Consider the following 17,985-nt stretch of genomic DNA (forward strand, 5'->3'; position numbering starts at 1 on the left):
CTTGGTTAGATCTGACCTAAATTAGGCCGTTTAGATCATGCGAATAAAAACATGAAAAGACGTTTACAAACAAAACAAAGCTAACAGGTCAACGAAAACCATGTTTCTTACATTGTGTGTTTCCGGTCCATTTCACTTCCGGCTCACCAATGTGACGTCAAATCAGGGAACGCCCTCGATTTTCTTTTTAAATACTATATGTAGTAGTTTGAAATGAAAGCCTAGTCTTATAGGATGCTACGCCTTTATATCAAATCAAAAGCCTTTATTGTCATCATACACAGCTGTGTATAATGAAATGGGTGAAATATTCAACAAAGGTGCTCTTCAATGGGTCAAAACGGTCAAAAGTTCATAATGTGATGTGGCCACTCATAGTGAAGTGGTTCCCTTACCTGACTGTGATGTGGGCAGGCGTGGTTCGCATCCCAGTCTGGAATCATTTTTCTGATAAATAGAACCAACCATGTGTAGTCAAGACTTTCCAATAATGACAAAGGAAATAGTGGTACCTTAATGGTGTAATGGTTTATTCACCTGACTGCCCTCCAGGCAGGTGTGGTTCAAATCCCAGTCAAGAAACATTTTTCCCTTAAATAGAAACAACCTTATGCAGTCAAGACTTTACAATAATGGCAGAATTAAGTGTGGCTAAGTGTGGTGGAGTGGTTCACTTACCTGACTGTGATGTGGGCAGTTGTGGTTCGATTCCCTGTTGAGAATCTTTTTTCCCATCAATAGAAACAACCATGTGTAGTCAAGACTTTCCAATAATAACAAAACAAGGGGTGGCTGCTTCATGGTGTAGTGGTTTGTTCACCTGATTGCCATGCAGGTGTGCATGGTTCAAATCTTGATCTGGAAACATTTTCCCTGAAATAGAAACAACCTTGTGCAGTCAATACTTTACAATAATGACAGAATTAAGTGTGGCCATTCGTGGTGTAGAGGTATACTCGCTTGACTTCCATGCAGGTAGGTGTGGTTCGATTCCCGGTTGGGAATCCATTTTCCCATAAATAGACACAACCACGTGTAGTCGAGACTTTCCAATAATGACTAACAAAAGAGTGATACCTTGATGGTGTAGTGGTTTGGTCACCTGACTGCCATGCAGGTGTGCATGGTTCAAATCCTGATCTGTAAACATTTTCCCTGAAATAGAAACAACCTTGTGCAGTCAATACTTTACAATAATGACTAAATTAAGTGTGGCTGTTCATGGTGTAGAGGTATACTCACTTGACTTCCATGCAGGTAGATGTGGTTCAATTCCGGGTTGGGAATCCTTTTTCCTATAAATAGAAACAACCACGTGTAGTCAAGAATTTCCAATAAGGACTAATAAAGTAGTGATATCTTGATAGTGTAGTGGTTTGGTCACCTGACTGCCATGCAGGCAGGTATGGTTCAAATCCTGGTCAGGAAACATTTTTCATAAATAGAAACAACCTTGTGTAGTCATGACTTTTCAATAATGACAATTTAAGTTGTGTCCACTTCGTGGTGTAGTGGTTCACTCACCTGACTGCCATGTGGGCAGGTGTGGTTCGAATCCCAGTTGGGAATCATTTTTTTACCTTAAATAGAAACAACCATGTGTAGTCGAGACTTTACAAAAATGACAGAGTAGATTGTGCCCACCTCGTAGTGCAGAGGTTTGTTCACCTGACTACCATGCGGGCAGGCTGGGTTTGAATCTCGGTGAATGATGAACAATTATGCCATTTAAAAAGACTTAGTAGAAAAAATGCCCTGATATAGTAAGGCATTTTTGGCACTTGGAAGTAATTTCACAATACAAAGGAGACAAAATACAACATCATATTTCTCTTGTTATTTGTCTTGCAGAATTAGATCCAATTTGTAACATCCAGGATCGGAATGAAGATACAGGGGAGGGTGTACGTAGTAATGCAAAACATCTTACATTGGAATTTCACGTTATAATGCCAAAGACTGACACTTTCACATTTTACATCAGTCCGGTCAAAGGAAAGAAAAAAAAAATACATTACTATTAACAATATGTAACATTCCCAAGCTTCATTTGTATGTCCCCTACTTTAAATGATCAATTATCCCACTTAGAAAGAAATCCCAGCAACCAGATACAGTGGGACTTTTACTCACGAATATTACGTGTAAAATGCGTCACTTTTTACTAAAAATCCAAGTTCCAAAATGGCCTTGTTTGGTAAGTAGACGTATCGCCATTTTCTGGAGAACCGTGATGCACTACGGACGTCAACTCATCAAATACAGTCACACATTGTAAGGTGCTTTACTAACTCCACTCTTGTCGATTTCCGTTCCAAAGGAGAAGGCGAAAATGCTGGTGCTGGACTCCACCTCCGCCTCGTCTCCTTTCGCAGGCACCTCGTCCCAACGTCCCCGTGGGAAAGCATCGGGTCCGGCGGGGAGCACCACGGCTGCGGGTGGACTTGGAGTCCAGGGGTACAAGGTCCCTTCCCGGCCCAGGTAGTCGGGGCTGGCAGAGGACGGCGGGGAGCGCCGGCTACCGTCGGCGTGCTCGCCGGAGCCTTGGCGCCAACGTCCGGAAGATCCCAAAGTAGAAGGTCGGTAATTGTTGGAAGTCCAGCCGGGTCGTTGGCGCGGCTGACGGCAGCGCAGGAGGCGAATGAAGGCCAGTTTGAACTCACGGTTGTAGCACGGGTAGATGATGGGATTCAGGCAGCTGTTGAAGTAGCCTAGCCAGAAGATCACCTTGAAGAGGAGCTCGGGGGGCCGCAGGTTGGCATTGAAAGAGCCTGCCAACAAAACACAGAGATAAACATGGAGTTTAAAACGTCAAATGGTCAGATGTTAACATGTGATAGACAGTTTTTCCATGATTTGAATGAGGCAAAATAAAATGCCTTGTTATGATCAAGTGAGGGTGTCGTCTTATATTCGGGCCAATGCGGTAAAACTAATAAGACATCTTGTTGAGCCAGAAAACTACTTTTCCCCTCTGGCATACAACATAAATGACATTTTTGAGGGAGTAATGGAGACCTAAACAATTTTTGGCCACGTCGCCTGACACTCTGACAAATTCAATTTCCAATAATAAGAGCGTCAGTGCATTTCAATGATTGAAATTACTGGAAGAAAATGCAGAGGTCTGCCAAAGCGTGAATTACATTTGCCGAGTGGTGAATGAAAAGCCGGGCTGCGGCCCAACTCGTAATGGCTTCTTTCACCCAGGCGATTACAAACGCCATAAAACAAGCTGTCTGGGGACTTGAGTCAAGTTTGGCCAATGAAGAGGAAGAATGGCTGCACTACAGTAAAGGACAGTGTTAAGTAAAAAGTGCGTATAGGCACACATGACCAATTCGTACCTAGAGGAAGATCCGTGCTTCTAGAATGTGACAATGTGTACAATAGAATTTAGGGAATGGAAATGAATGAATGGACCATTAGTTGAAACTGACTTTGGAAAAGAATGGCTGCCAGCTTTCATTAGCATTTTCTAATTACAAATCATGTAGTATCTAATTTTCAAGGACAGGAGCATTTTTTTTGTACCATGTGATGACATTTGTGGAAATTAGTTAGGACATCCGCCAAAGGTTTTTGGCCGGAGCTCACCGCCGCAGGGCCGCTTTTAATCTCGTTACTAAATCGGGTTCATTTTCGTCATCCTTCCTGCACTTTAACTAAACAAAACATCTGAAATAGCACGTCTCCGAACTGTGAGAGTACACACGCAAAAACTTTCGCGCAATTACAGTGAATTCACGCCCTCAAACTGTTACTTTATCTCATATTCAGAGGAGCTTTGTTGGCGCTGTTAGATTTTTTCTAAGTGAAATTACAGCCTATTGGAGTGTTAAGTAGATGTGTTGTATGGCTAAAGCACATTGGGATATTTTGAGGGTGTTTGCAACATTAAGAAAGGAAGATTTTTCAGCAGAGGAATTGAATAGCTCTGTTTGGTTGACTCACCATGACCACCTTGGATTTAAATACAATTAAATCCCAGCTAAGAGGTCGATACAGCAAAAAGTATTGAAGCAAAAAGTACTACTTTTGACCTAATAGACAATAATACATTGAAATTGATGGATGCCAGAGGGGAGGGAACGCTACTAACTTGATGTGAAATAGTTTAGGAAATTGGTTATACATTTATATATATTTTAAGGGGCAGGTGGTGGGGCGTCCCCCCCATATAGATTGCGCCTTAGGCAGTCACTTATATTGCCTTTACAAAAACCGGGCCTGCTTGCTTTTCAGTATGCGCAACGAGAGATTGTGTTGAGAGGCCGTTTTTTTTTGGCAGTTGTTCAGCCAGCGTTACATAAACGGCCGCCTCTTGTCCACTTACTATTCCTTCTGTCAAGTATTTGACATCTTGAAATAACCACTATTGGTTTGGTCTTTTTACAGTCTTAAATGCATAAGTCCTATCTGCAAGAGGCAAAGCTTTCTAGAACTGAAATCTAAAATGCAAATTTTACACTAACATAACATCTCTACATTAATAAAAAAGCACAAATGTCACACATGGAATCTCACTGTCCCCTGAAAATATGATTAAAAAAACCAAGAGCATCCAATTGTGGACTAAAGGTAAATATAGAAATGTGTAAAAAACTCACCTATTGGCAGGGCAAGGAAGAAAGGCAGCCAGCAAAGTGTAAACATCCCCACCACCACTCCCAAAGTTTTTGCCGCCTTCTTCTCCCGGGAGAACTGCAGGAGCTTGACGGTGAGGGAGCTCCTGGCCTGATGCCCGCGGGCCTTGCAGGCGGCCGGCCCCGGATCGGACCCGTCATGGCCCCCCGAACCCTTGCGGGGCCCGTCCTGGCCCCCCGAGCCCTTGTGGATCCGCAGGGTCATCTCCCCCGAGTCCATCCTCTCGCGCAGGACCCCGGCCTCCAGGTTGCGGGTGGTCCTCTTGGCCACCACGTAGACCCGACAGTACATGGCCAGGATGACGGCCAGGGGCACGTAGAAGGAGCCCAGCGAGGAGAAGAGCGCGTAGAAGGGCTCCTCGGTGATGGAGCACACGGCGAGGTCCGGCGACGGCGGCTGCTTCCAGCCCAGCAGGGGTCCGATGGAGATGACCAGGGCCAGCGCCCAGACGGCCAGCGCCGCCAGCAGGGCGCGCCGCTCCGTCACGATGGCCCGGTAGCGCAGCGGGTGGCTGACGCCGATGTAGCGGTCGATGGAGATGACGCAGAGGCTGAGGATGGACGCCGTGCAGCACAGCACGTCCAGCGCCGCCCACACGTCGCACAGGACGCGGCCCAACACCCAGCGCTCCAGGATCTCCAGGGCGGCCGACACGGGGAGGACGGTGGTGCCCAGCAGCAGGTCGGCCAGGGCCAGGTTGACGATGAAGTAGTTGGTGGGCGTGCGCAGGTGGCGGTTGCACGCCACCGACAGGATGACCAGGACGTTGCCCGCCACCGCCAAGGCGATGAAAGCCCCCAGGGCCATGCCCAGAGGGATGGCCCGCCCCAGGTCCACCTGGCCGGAGCGGTTACCCGAGGAGGAGGAGGAGGAGGAGGAGCCGTTGGCCCACCAAGAGCGGCTGGCATCGTCAATGCTGGCGCTCATCTTGGCCCAGGGGCTCCTCCATAGCAGGCGCAGGCGCGCCTACAGCCGCTTGCGGACTAGCAAAGAGTGCCGAGCCGAGGGGGCGACGCGTCCAAGCCCCTCCTGCCGCAGTCCCGACCAAACACAGAGAGAGAGAAAGAGAGGGAGAGGGAGAGAGAAAGAGAGAGAGAGTGGGGGTGACCCGGAGGAGCAGGCGGCGTGACGCCCAATCACCCCGTGCATCAGCGCCAACGCACACACTAACCTCTCCGTCGGAGTGTTGCCGCCGTGGGAGGGGGGGCTTCATCCCTTTCGTTTGTTCCTTGCGTAATAAGTGTAGCTACAGGTGCAAGCTGGAGAAAAAAAAGAGGCAGCTCTATTTGTTGCACAATGAACAAGTAGCACAGCAAAAAAATATGGATAAAGTGGATACAAGTACGAATCTGGTTGGCACTTGCAGAAAAATGATACGTCAACAAATAAACATTTGTTTAAGAATGAGGCAATCCAAACTATTATACTATAAATAAATGACATTTTCACAGTCTAGTGCACATTTTTTCCTTGCAAGAAAGCAGCAAATATCAGCACACAAATAACTCGATGGGCTTTTGTATGGAGAAAAAAAATGCATACTTTGGGTGAATCATTTGCTTAAAAGGTCGAAGAGATGCTCAGAATGGGCAAAAAAGTTTAAGTGAGGAGGATGATGAAGACAAAAAACAAAAAAGGTTGATGAAGTGGATCTGGAGAGGACTTAAATCACGAGGAAGCACTTGAAAGCTAAAATAAACCTTGGCTTAGAAGAAGTCTCATAAATGCGAGTGAGTCAAAGCATGCATCCATCTTCTCACGTCCCAAAAACAACAGGCAGAGAAAATAGCAAATTCCTTGATTAACTTGATCAATGTTACATGGATTAAAAAATATGAATGCATGAGAGCATTCATAGCTTTTACATTTTTCAAGTGATTCATATTCCTGGTTGCCAGATCCTAAAGATCCCTCCCTCCTCCTTCAAATGAGAAAAGTGGCCTATTTCTTGCTTCACAAAAATAATAAATAAACCCCAAAAGCCAAAATTGTGCTGATGTCTACTTGCCTTTTCCCGCATTCACTTCATTGGCTTTCCAAACTGTTTATCCTCGCATGGGTGGCATGGGGGTGCTGGATGTGGGAGGACATTGGAGTACCTGAATAAAAAAACACACCTGCGTTAAACACTCATTCATTTAATATAGAGAATTTGCATTAACTGGCAAGGTGGCGCCTTCCTCCTGACAGAAATGCAATTGCAGGCGTTTTATCAAAAGTATTTACGTGGGCAAAAGAAGGAAAGGGGAGCCAATCAGGGCCAAGATGCACCACTTCCACTTTATGGAGCTTTTACGTGGCTTTTTGCTGACCTTTTCTCGGATGCTCACGGCTTCGCGATCAATACGTTGGAGCGGCTTGTTTGGACAAAGTAGCAATGCCAGAGCGGAGTTGGGTGGAGATAAACGAGGGTCTAACTGAGGTCAAGCTAGCGGCCCACAGCCGCCGGCCGGCTGGCTTTTGCCCAGCGAGTTGGACACGCGCACTTCTCAAATGGATCGAGATTCTGGCCATTAGTTAATTGTTTCTAGGGTAAAGATAAACTTGGGATTTTCAGATTGAAGAATCACATCAACATATTTCTTCCTTTAATTGTCTTGAAATATTTTTGGAAGAAAAAAATTGCTCCATTCTTAAGAAAAATTAAATAAATAGTACATTTAGTATATTTAACAACTAATCCTATCTTGATATTTAGCATATTTACTTATTGGGGTCCACACAGATAACTTAAATTGTTCTCAAATTCTTGAATAACTGCGTCAACTATGTTATGATTTTCTCAATCAGTTGAATCCATGCTAGACTTGACTAAATAAATAAACAAATGTCCAAAACAGCTGTGGTTTTTGTTCCAGCGGGAGTTCGTTGCCCTTGCGGTGCTTTTCCATCAAATCCCAAGAAGCCGCAGCATCCTGTGTCATTTCACTTCAAAATTTGCATCTTCAAAAGTCCTTAACCTGATGAACTTAATACTTGAAGGAAAATGACATTTATATCACAACTATCATCACTTTTCTTGGGCTCAATTTGCAAAGATTTAATTGATTTGTAGGTGGAGAAGCGTTTGGGGGCAGGCAAAAATAATCTTCTTGGAAGAAGACATTCCAAATGGGAGAATGTAGACGAGTCCAAATAAACTATGCATGGAAGTTTGTAAATAAGTCCTAAATAAGGCCCATCCCATCTTTCTCTTGCCAAGGCACTTAAAGAAGAGACATATTTTCATCCTGAGAATTGTTGTGCACCATGAGATGGTCTCCTGGAGGACATTTACAGAGGATTTGTCAAGAGGATCACAAAATAGGGAATAGATTTTTCCAAGAATAAAGCCTCGAATAAAGGCTTTGTTGGTGCGAGGGCCGTCAGGCTGAAGGCGTGCGGAAGGATGGCTATTTTTAGCTTTTATTTCAGCTCATATGTTCATTTTATTTTTAAATTAGTTCTTCACAAAAAAGGACCTTGTTTTTACAGCGTACACAATTTGAAATGATGACAATAGGTGAAAAAGATTGACAGGTATGACGTTGTATAATTTCCCCAAACAGCTCAGATGATTAAAATAAAGAAAGAAATAAAAATCTCCCCAAAGGATAGAATTTGGAGGCCTGACTGACCTCGTCCCTGAGGAGCAAACAAAACTGGAATAGCATCTGGCTTGGAACTGCGGAAATTGTTTAGCATCTTAAAAACGGCCGTGGCCCGTGTTCCGCTCCGTTTGAAAACGTTTGCAAACGGAGCGGAAATGTTTGCCAACAAGCAGCCCCAAAAAATAGTCAGATCACACAGGAAAACCACTTTGAGCTGGATTGGGAAGATCATAGGCCGGCCTTCCTTGGAGACAATTAAATATGCATTAATCGCTCACAACACCAGTTCCAATTTGCCCAAAATGTGAGATTTTACTGGATGTAACTTTCCCACTAGGATGATTCATACAAGCTTTTGAAAGAGAATACTAAATAACATACCTGTCAACGTTTTCAAATTGTTTATGCCATAGAAAAACTTATGTAAGAGATTTTTTTAAGTACTTTTTTTTAGGTTGACAGCTATGAAATAGAATTGTTTGAGTACTTCAAAAATGTTAAATACTTTTTGATAATAAACACATTTTTAGTAAGTTGACATAGTGGATGAGTGGTTAGCAGGTCCGCCTCATCGTTAGAAGATAAAGGGTTCCTACCTGTGCCTGTGTGGGTTTTCTACGGCTGCTCCGGTTTTCCTCTCAGCACCAGCACCCCCAGCACCCTGGTGAATGAATGAAATTGTCAACTAAACATACATAATTCATATAAAGTATGTCAGATAGATCTTCATTGTCATTACCTTCAAATGTGCAATTAAATATTATAGCCAAACATTAGTAATTATGGGTAAAAATTAAAATCATTTAATGCGTCTAAGAGTTTGACATTTGAGAATCTGCCAGAAGAGATTAAAAAAACGAGGATAGTACTTTGATGAGTTAATAAAAGGAGGAGAAACATGCTTTTTTTCGCCTAAAAGTGAATTCTGCAGATCTCTGCAAAAATTCTCATAAAACACAGTTATGCATCTTCATATTTATAAGCTTAGCCTCATTATGCGTCTTATCAAGCACTAACAGCCACTCTACCCTTGGGCATGTATCTTTTTTTTTATTACACCTCCAAGTAAGTAGCTATCTGTCTAGAAAAACAGTATTTCAAGTTGACCATCTGTTTAAAAAAAAAATCAATTAGCCTGAGACAGCAAAAAGCAGTTTGACTATTTATTTATTTATTTATTTTAGTTTAGCTTGCCTGTGTACAACTTCATCAACATTGCAAGGTCACGGAAGCGAGCTACGCCGTGATAAATGTTGATCGTAAAAGCATAATAACCTGCTGCCAGGTGGAAGATGCGTTTTTGCTGTTACTTTGATTATACTTTGTGAAATATACAAGATGTGCAGTACTACAACACACTTGGTGAACATAATACAAAAAACTGTTACTGCTTGTGATATCAACCACGCCAATTTAGTTCTCTAATGAAGGAATTTTGGTGGGAGACGACAAAGGAAACGACAACACGACTAGAAATGGATGTGAAGGATAGATCAAGTATGTGGTGTCGTTTTTACACATATTTTTACAATCGGTATATTCACTACTCGAAAAATACTACCCCAACATTTTTCAAATGTCAAAATAGCTTTAAAAAATCACGTGAAAAGGATTAACCATGAGCTGGCTCCATTTGGTATATTTTTCTGATCAGATTTACTAAGTTATGATAAATAAAGACAAAGGAATAATGATATAAAAGTGACTATGTTGGGGGTGCTGGAGCCTATTCCAGCTAGCTACAGGGTACACCCCTTTTTTCCAGTTTTTTTGCGTTTCTGCATCAAAATTATTGATCATTTTTCAAAGGTTTAATTGGAGGTATATCAAGTACCACAATGCTACTTCAATGCAATTGAATACGCTACGAAAACCAAAACCACTTCTGCCAAAAACTAAATTCTTGACAAAACATATTGACTGAAACACTCCATTTTAATTGAGAAGATTACGCTATCCGAACTCAGAAAAAATGTCAAAAAAACAAAAGAGCTAGGCCCTAAAAAAGGACATGAAGTCAAAATCGAACGTTTCCTTGATGATGAGCAGTCTTACTTTCAAAATCCCTCTTTTCCTCCAACGCGAACAAAAAAGCTCAGCCAAAGCAAACACCAGTACAAAAGAATCTCTTAAAAAATGATGATTATTTCTTTAAAAACCATCCACCACCTTTGTTCTCTGCACAATCATTGTTCATCTTGTCAAGCAAGCAACATCTACAACATGTCGTTTCCTCACACTTGTTGTTCCCAACTTGTAAAAAAAAGACCCGTCATTATCATCGCCTGTTTTTTGTTGTTTTATTTTTTTCTGCCTCATTGTAATGCAAAAGGCGTCTGCGAGAACTCGAGGTCGGCGAGCCAAGTATCTCCTAGGAGACGCTACGACGTTTGACGGAAGAATTTGCGTCTTGTGTCCTCAGCGGGGAGCGCCATCGCATTAGCGAGGGTCAGCCTTTCCTAACGGGGGTCCTTTCCGTGATTGCTAGTCCATTTCTACGCCAGTAAATTGCTCTTGTGTGTGCCTAAATGTGTGTATATGTGTGTGCCTTGAACCCGGCAGGAGGGCGCAATCAACGTACCCTTGACTTTTGGCCAGGGGACAACTTGTAAATCGTTTTGCTGGACTAAAAATAATAATAATAAATAAGAATACCCTTTGGGCCCCCACTCACGCTATTCATATTCATCTTTAAATAGAGAGTGCAGGATGTTTATTCTGTGAACAACACAAATATGGCCATATAAAGAGCCTTTCTCTTAACAATTGCTTTACATTTGGTCGTTTAATACTATTGAGTTGCCAATTTTTGCTTCCTGCAATGTGAAAAATTGATTAAAATTCTTGTTGAAAGGGTCGTAAAACATGGGCAAAATTTTGAATGCAGAAATGGCATTTATGTAATGTTATCCAATTTGAAATGCCCCAAAAACTAGCAAAATGTGGCCTTATTTCTTCTAATCTGGCACTGATTTGACAAATAAAGTCACTATTTGTTAGGAAAAGTGTCAAATGACTCAAGACCTATCACAAAACTTAATCTCTTGAAGAGTACATATGAACAACAACAATAACAACAACATTATGTTGTTCAGTCAGAAGGTCCGCTTTGTGAATCTGTCCATGATTTTGTTCCTAATGTACATGACCTTTCGGTGGTTTAATGTCAGGATTCCATTGTAAATAAACATAAGGACTGTTTCTGGCTTGTTATTTCCGCGCAAAATGGGGCTAACCTTGAAGCACGGATGATGTAACTTAGAGTTAGACAAAAGGAAAACAAACGTACCTACGGGATGTCACATTTGCTCTTTCAGGTGAGCTTGTGTTCCATGGACTTGGCTTCCTCGCCATTGTGTCTGCGTGCACGCGGGAGCCGCTTTCCTTCCTTTCCATACTGTAAACAGAAGAAAAAAAAAAGAAGGCTTGAAGATGGACTATTCCATGTCCGGGTAGATGTGGAGATACATAAAAATTCCAGAAATTCCACCAGTAGGTCAGTATGAGGTCAGATTGTGACTCAGTGGAACGAACACCTGACCAAATGTGACAATAGATAAACAAATAGTCAAAAACTAACTATAAAAACTAAATATAATAAAAAATCAAAACAAACTTTTCAAAAAGCAACAACAGTTTCATGAATGAAATCGAAATACATGAAATACTAAGAAACAAATATTCAACTTGTAGCCGTAACCAGATTACTCATATAATCATATCATAATATCATCATAGTAGAGTATCATATAGTATTGTATTATACCAATGACATCACAGCAATCATATCATAGTTGAAGTAAATAAAGTTTGCTCTACAATGCAGTGATTAGATGAAGTTGGGTACCCCATAATATTTGCTCCACATCCTCAAAATACTCACTACTCGTGAAAGAATGCAAATCTCAATGGCTTTGCTTTTAAGAATTTTCCTGTCAAGTGTCTTTGTTGTTCCCAATTGTAAATATTTAGCTGAGGGAAGTGTGCGCTCTTAAAAAAAACAAAGACCTTTTCTTCCGGCACGTCATTTGCTTACATAACAATATACTTGACAATGTTGACGCTGAAATAAGTGAAGTAGTGTCCCAATAAACAATGCCTATTTAACTAAAAATATAGGTTACCTAAGCAACTTTACTGGTAACAAATAGTCATTTGTGACTAAAGCCGTCAAAAACCGGCTAAACAGTCAACAAATGGCAAAATAACTTAAGTCAGACTGTAGTATTAAGTGCAGGTTCAGTCAAACTATGTGAAAAGATTGACTAATAGTCAAAAAAATAATAAAATCACGTTTCATCGTCCTGATTGTTGTGTACAATGCCTTGAAATGTTGGGTGAATGCATGACAATTAGTTGATGGCCAGAAATGGAGATGCGCAGGCAGTCAGCACTAAAAATAAAGTCAGACTCTGACCCTTCTACTTTCACTTCTCCTTCTTTTCCTTTTGCAGACGGTTTTATCCGCCATCAGCAGAAAGTCTCTCCATCCTTTGAATTTTTAGACACGTTGGCTAGGGAGCCTTTTTTCATGGCCCGACTTAAAGTTTTATCTTTGCCGTGTTGTGGCAGCGGTTCCAATTTGAGGGCTGACATTTGGACTTGGACAGGAAATGAAAGTCAACAAAACGTTTCTCCAAGTTGAGTAAAAGTTTGGAGCGGGAACGCCGAGGTCAAACTGGGTCAACGCACGCTAAATAAAAACAGGGAACTGTCATTGGGGAAAGTGAAATATGAATATTTACTTTCTGTTTCTTATTTGAACTTCCATAGATTGTTACTAGTAGATGCCCAATCCATTTGAATGGGGAGGGCGGCATTTGTCAATAAAAATGTGTAATATAGCAGCTCCCAAAAAGATTTAGTTTTCTTATCAGGCAGCATTTTTGGTCTGGCTTGGGTTGACCTCAAGTTACTTTTCTTCTTTGTTTTTTTTCCGTCAGTCTTGCTCCAAAGGGAAGTCGAAATTGTTTATCTAAGTTTTGACAACTCATTTTAATTTCCTTCCTGATTGTCAAGACGGGGAAGTTGAAAGTGCAGCGTAAATCATGACCAAAAGGTACGTGACCTTATTTTGGCATATTTTGGACAAGAAAATACTCATATTTTGCAAGCAACATTAATTCCTATGCGTCCTGGTCCTAGGTGAGTCCAAATGGGGAGTTCCATGAAGGCTCAATCATGGGTAAAAAAAACAGTTTGGACTTTATTTACTGCACGCCATATTGGACGGGATTACGTGTTGGTCCCGGCCGGCCCTGAAACGAGGTTTTGACTGCTAATGATCTGACACTGGAGCTCTTTTCTATGACGTGTTGGCAAGCTGCAGTCTGTCTATTCATCAAATTTCAACTGGCGGCCTTGGACGAGGAACCAAAAGCACAAAGAAGGAAGCAGTCTTTTTCCACATCCCACCTTGGCCTACACAAGGCGCCGTCACGTGACTTGGAAGCTTGTCTTAGCGACAACCTCTCCGCCCTCCAGTCGGATGTCCAGCGCCGAGCGAAGGAAGTTCCCCACAGACATGAATTATTTGATTTACTACTTCACTTTGTTTGGCCTTCTTTTTGGTAAGCATTTCTGGGAGTTTCTTCAATCCTGGAGAGTTTGACAGCCATTTTTTCTTGACTTTTGCAGGTTTTAACTTGGCCGTGAGCCTGGAAGTCAAAGTCGGGGCGGACGTTACGTTGCCTTGCAAATATGACGTCGGATATTACGGCAAGCTGTCGGCGTGCTGGGGTCGAGGGCCCATCCCCAACCGGGGCTGCGCCGGGGAAGTCATCAGCACGGATGGCGCCTCGGTTAGCGGCAGGTTATCGGAGCGCTACTTGCTGGCGGGCGACATCCAGGCGGGCGATGTGTCACTCACCATCAGACAGGTGGTGGAGAGCGATTCGGGTTTGTACGGCTGTCGCGTTCAAGTGCCGGGCTGGTTCAATGACCGCAAACATCAGATAAGCCTCAGTGTGGTCCCAGGTGAGAGGAAAAAAAATCCCAGTTATCGCTCGCCTTTATTTGAGCGGTCGTGACTACTTCTTTAGGGCGACCGGACGCCGTGAAGGTGGAGGCGCAGGAGGTGAGGGACAGAATCATCACCGTACGATGGTCTCATCCGTTTGATGGTGGGCGACCCATCGAGTCGTACAGGATCGACCTCAAGAGCAAAGATGGTCTGTGAGAAGTTCTTTTCAGAAGTAGTGTTAGAAGAGTGGTAGGCTTTATTGTCTTGTTGTTTTTGTCTTGTGTAGTGCAGTGGGGTGCCGCAGCAATCACTCTCATATCCAATCCAAACCTCAACCAAGTGACTTTAGTGGACTTGCGCCCGGCTAAGTATTATGAGCTGCGCATGTTTGCGATCAATAGCCAGGGGACCAGTAATGCCAGTAATGTTCTGATGGTGGCGACAGAAGAAGCAGGTAATGAAGAAAAGGATGACTTGTCATGTCAACTTCTGTTCTAGCTGAGATTGAGTTGCATTTTGACATTTTCCTTGGTTTGTTCCTCAGCTCCAGATGGTCCACCGCTAGATATGCGTCTGCAAACATTCTCCTCTACAAGTATTAGAGTTTCATGGAAGGTAAAATAGTTTGTCAAAGAGCATTAAACACAACAAAAAGATCATTTAAAAAATGCCTGGATCTGGTTTTACACAGTTAACACAAATATTAGTAAATGAATGTCGATATTATCCATCTGTACGGTAATCCCTCAAATTTTCCGGATGTTGTCATTAGATTAGAACTTTATAAAATACGGAGATGATCCCTTTTTCTAGCCTCCTAGAACGGACTTGAGAAACGGCGTCCTCCAAAGTTACAGCGTCAGCTACAGAGAATACGATCCGGTGGGCAGACACTTTCAACGCTGGCAGCGGCGCATTGTTCCTGCCACGGGAGCACAAGAGAGCCTGATCTTGACTGGACTCAAGCCTTCCAGCCAGTATGGCGTGCTGGTCCAGGCCAAGACCCAGGCGGGAATAGGACCCGCCGCCACGGCACCTCTCTGCTCTACTTTGGCCCAGATTTCCCAGGTAGACTCCGGGGGCAAAATAAGCCAGGAGCACCTCTGGAAGCAAGTGATTTTATTCTTATCATCTCCTAGCGCTTCCCCCAAAACAGCAAGCTACGATTTTAGATGAATTGACCCTATTTGTAATACTTTCAATTAATGCAATTGAATTTCAACCTAGGAAACAATGAGCACGCTCTCCACCGTTACATGGCTGGACACCACCAGTGTCTTCACAGGTACTAAAAATGAATGAATAAATAATAGCAAGTTCGACCCACATGCAGCTAAAAAAAAGGCAATAGTCATACTTGTTTATCAATTTCGAAAATAACTGCAATGACAACAACCTTGCATTGGTTGGTAAACTTTGCTTGTATTTCCAAACATTAAAAAGTCCTCATGGAATTCAATTTTAACCTTTTTTTGTGTCTTTGCAGATCCTTCAACTCAAACCGAAATGGAAAAAAGACCAACAGGTACAGTGCATTATGTCTCTTGGTTTTTATGGCAAGAAATCCCTCCGACATAATTTGAAAATACATTATGATAATTATTATTTTCTAGTGCCCCCGGATCCCCCTGTTGTTGAGTTGAAGGAGGTCAAGGACAATACAGTTTGCCTCTCGTGGACTCCCGGCTTTGAAGGAGACGCCCCCATTTCTGGATATTTTCTCGAATATAAACAAATCAATGGTAAGATGCAACAAGTCGGTCAGTGGCGGAACAAATTGGAGACAGGCCAAGGGCCAATGAATTCGCTCGGGCACCCCCACCCTAAAAACACACACGCCCTTAACAAATGCTATCTTACACGCCCTTAACAAATGCTATCTTCATAAATGAACTGATCAGCAATTGCAAATAGATGGATTGACATTGACTTTTGGCCTTTACAACTTTACGACAACAGGCACTTGGGATTTGAAGAAAACTGTGGTTGACTTCAGCCCCAACCTGACAGAAGCCACCATTGTGGAGATGAATCCGTCCACGTACAACATCCGCATGTTTGCTAAAAGCAGTGCGGGTTCCAGTCAAGCCAGCAATGTCCTCACCTTCACAACAGGCCTGACGGGTAACAATGCACCTTTTTCATCGCTAATCTATCTGTATTTTCTGGACTATAAATCGCACCCTTTTCATAATTTGGGCCTGCAACTAAAACTCAAGCATGACTTGTGATTTCTTCCCTCTCCCTGACCACTGACAGCTTGTCTTGTTGTTTTTAAGGCTATACTTAACAGTTAAAAGAGTATTTTTTGTGTACGCACTTTATGGTGACATGTTAAATCTCATGACATTCAATTGAATTCAATTCAAAGGGAGATTTTGCTCATTATTTCTTTTTGGCTGGCGCAGGTTATCTGCAGGATGTTTTCTCTCCAGCAACGGCCATTAATACTCATGCCGCAGTAAGTATGACAAATATGAAGTGAAACGAAATAGCTGAATTACAGGATTGACCCTGTTCTGCCATCTAGTGGGAAAAAAACTGCAAATTGCCTGAAATAAACCATGAGCGTGTATTTTTTTTTTTATGTTTCTAGACGAGCGCCGAGGAGGGTGGAAGTGGTCACCTGGCTGCCATCGTTGTTCCACTCGTGCTGGTGTTGTTGTTGATTGTTGCCATGGCAATCGCATGGTACCTCAGACGTGAGTATTAATGCGTCACCTCAATTAAACTTAAACTAATGTGCTCCACGTTTGGCTTGACAGGGATGAATGGGAAAAAAGGCAACCTTAGCTTGTAAGTCCGTTCTATTTTTACATTAATATCGCCATTATAGATTGGATCAAAATATATTTTTCTCCCCCACAGATGGCTGAGCCGTGGAGCCATACTTTACAGAGGTTCCGAGTCCATGCAGGAGCTGTAATTATTATTTTTGGAGTGAATTAAATGATTCATTTGAAGTTGTTTAGATGCGTGTTTATGTTATAACGATAGCTTCTTCCTGACTGTACTGTACTACTGCACAAATATAGTTTTTTGCATGCTTGTTATTCATTTAATGACATGAATAAATCATTTTCTTAGAATTTTCTCTCATTTTTTTGTCTGTTTCTCCCATCTTTCATACAAAATTGGGACACCATTGAATTGAGCGCCAGTGGAATGAATGACAGAATTTACATACAAAGGACTGTTCTACTTACGAAATATTCAAGTTACGTTAAAAAAGTTCTGGAACCGATTAATTTGGGAAGTACTGTAGTTGGTCTCTCTCTAACTGACACATTCTGCCTTTCTTTTAGCCAACAGGGGGAGTTAGGGCTCCACCATGGAATGTGGCGTATGTGAGCCAATGACAGTGACGCAAGCTGATGATGGGAAGGCATTCTAGCCAAACTGCATCTCTCCATCCATCTGTCTATTAAATCTCCTAATTGGTGGAAAGGAATATGATACGTGGCACAATTGCTATTGCTGTCGTCCAGATTTTCACACGTCAACGAGAAGGACGGGAGTGATGAGGACTGCTTTTCAGCTCCAAAAACATGGACAAATCTTTCAATTTTGTCATACAAGGAAAAAGGAATGCATGGGCAAATGCTTTAAATAATAAGAATAAGAAGAATAAGAAAAAGCCTCTTGTTTCAATCTTAATCCAAAGAGGGACAATATAATGATTTAAATCTCACACAAATAAAGCCAATCACAAAAACAGTGCAAATGCAGCATGTTTTTTTTGCCTTGTTTTTGGAACAAAATCAATATTAATATTATTGTTTGCAT

At 42.3% G+C, this 17,985-nt stretch overlaps 2 protein-coding genes across 2 annotated transcripts; one reads left to right on the forward strand and one right to left on the reverse strand.

Annotated features, from left to right (window-relative positions):
• Positions 1-1,815: 1,815 nt before the first annotated feature.
• On the reverse strand, positions 1,816-5,691 carry LOC144207460 (alpha-1A adrenergic receptor-like). Its single transcript, XM_077732944.1, has 2 exons — positions 4,611-5,691; positions 1,816-2,771 (listed from the first exon to the last, which is right to left on the reverse strand). The coding sequence occupies exons 1-2, from the start codon at positions 5,572-5,574 to the stop codon at positions 2,266-2,268; spliced, it is 1,470 nt and encodes a 489-aa protein (XP_077589070.1). The 5' UTR covers positions 5,575-5,691; the 3' UTR covers positions 1,816-2,265.
• Positions 5,692-13,658: 7,967 nt separating this feature from the next.
• On the forward strand, positions 13,659-17,288 carry LOC144207459 (cell adhesion molecule DSCAML1-like). Its single transcript, XM_077732943.1, has 14 exons — positions 13,659-13,807; positions 13,875-14,213; positions 14,279-14,407; positions 14,486-14,653; positions 14,744-14,814; positions 15,013-15,267; positions 15,427-15,484; positions 15,686-15,724; positions 15,813-15,941; positions 16,159-16,323; positions 16,608-16,660; positions 16,796-16,901; positions 16,965-16,995; positions 17,068-17,288. The coding sequence occupies exons 1-14, from the start codon at positions 13,726-13,728 to the stop codon at positions 17,123-17,125; spliced, it is 1,683 nt and encodes a 560-aa protein (XP_077589069.1). The 5' UTR covers positions 13,659-13,725; the 3' UTR covers positions 17,126-17,288.
• The last annotated feature ends 697 nt before the right edge of the window (positions 17,289-17,985 follow it).

This window comes from Stigmatopora nigra, chromosome 14, assembly GCF_051989575.1.
Source record: "Stigmatopora nigra isolate UIUO_SnigA chromosome 14, RoL_Snig_1.1, whole genome shotgun sequence".
Lineage (NCBI taxonomy): Eukaryota > Metazoa > Chordata > Actinopteri > Syngnathiformes > Syngnathidae > Stigmatopora > Stigmatopora nigra.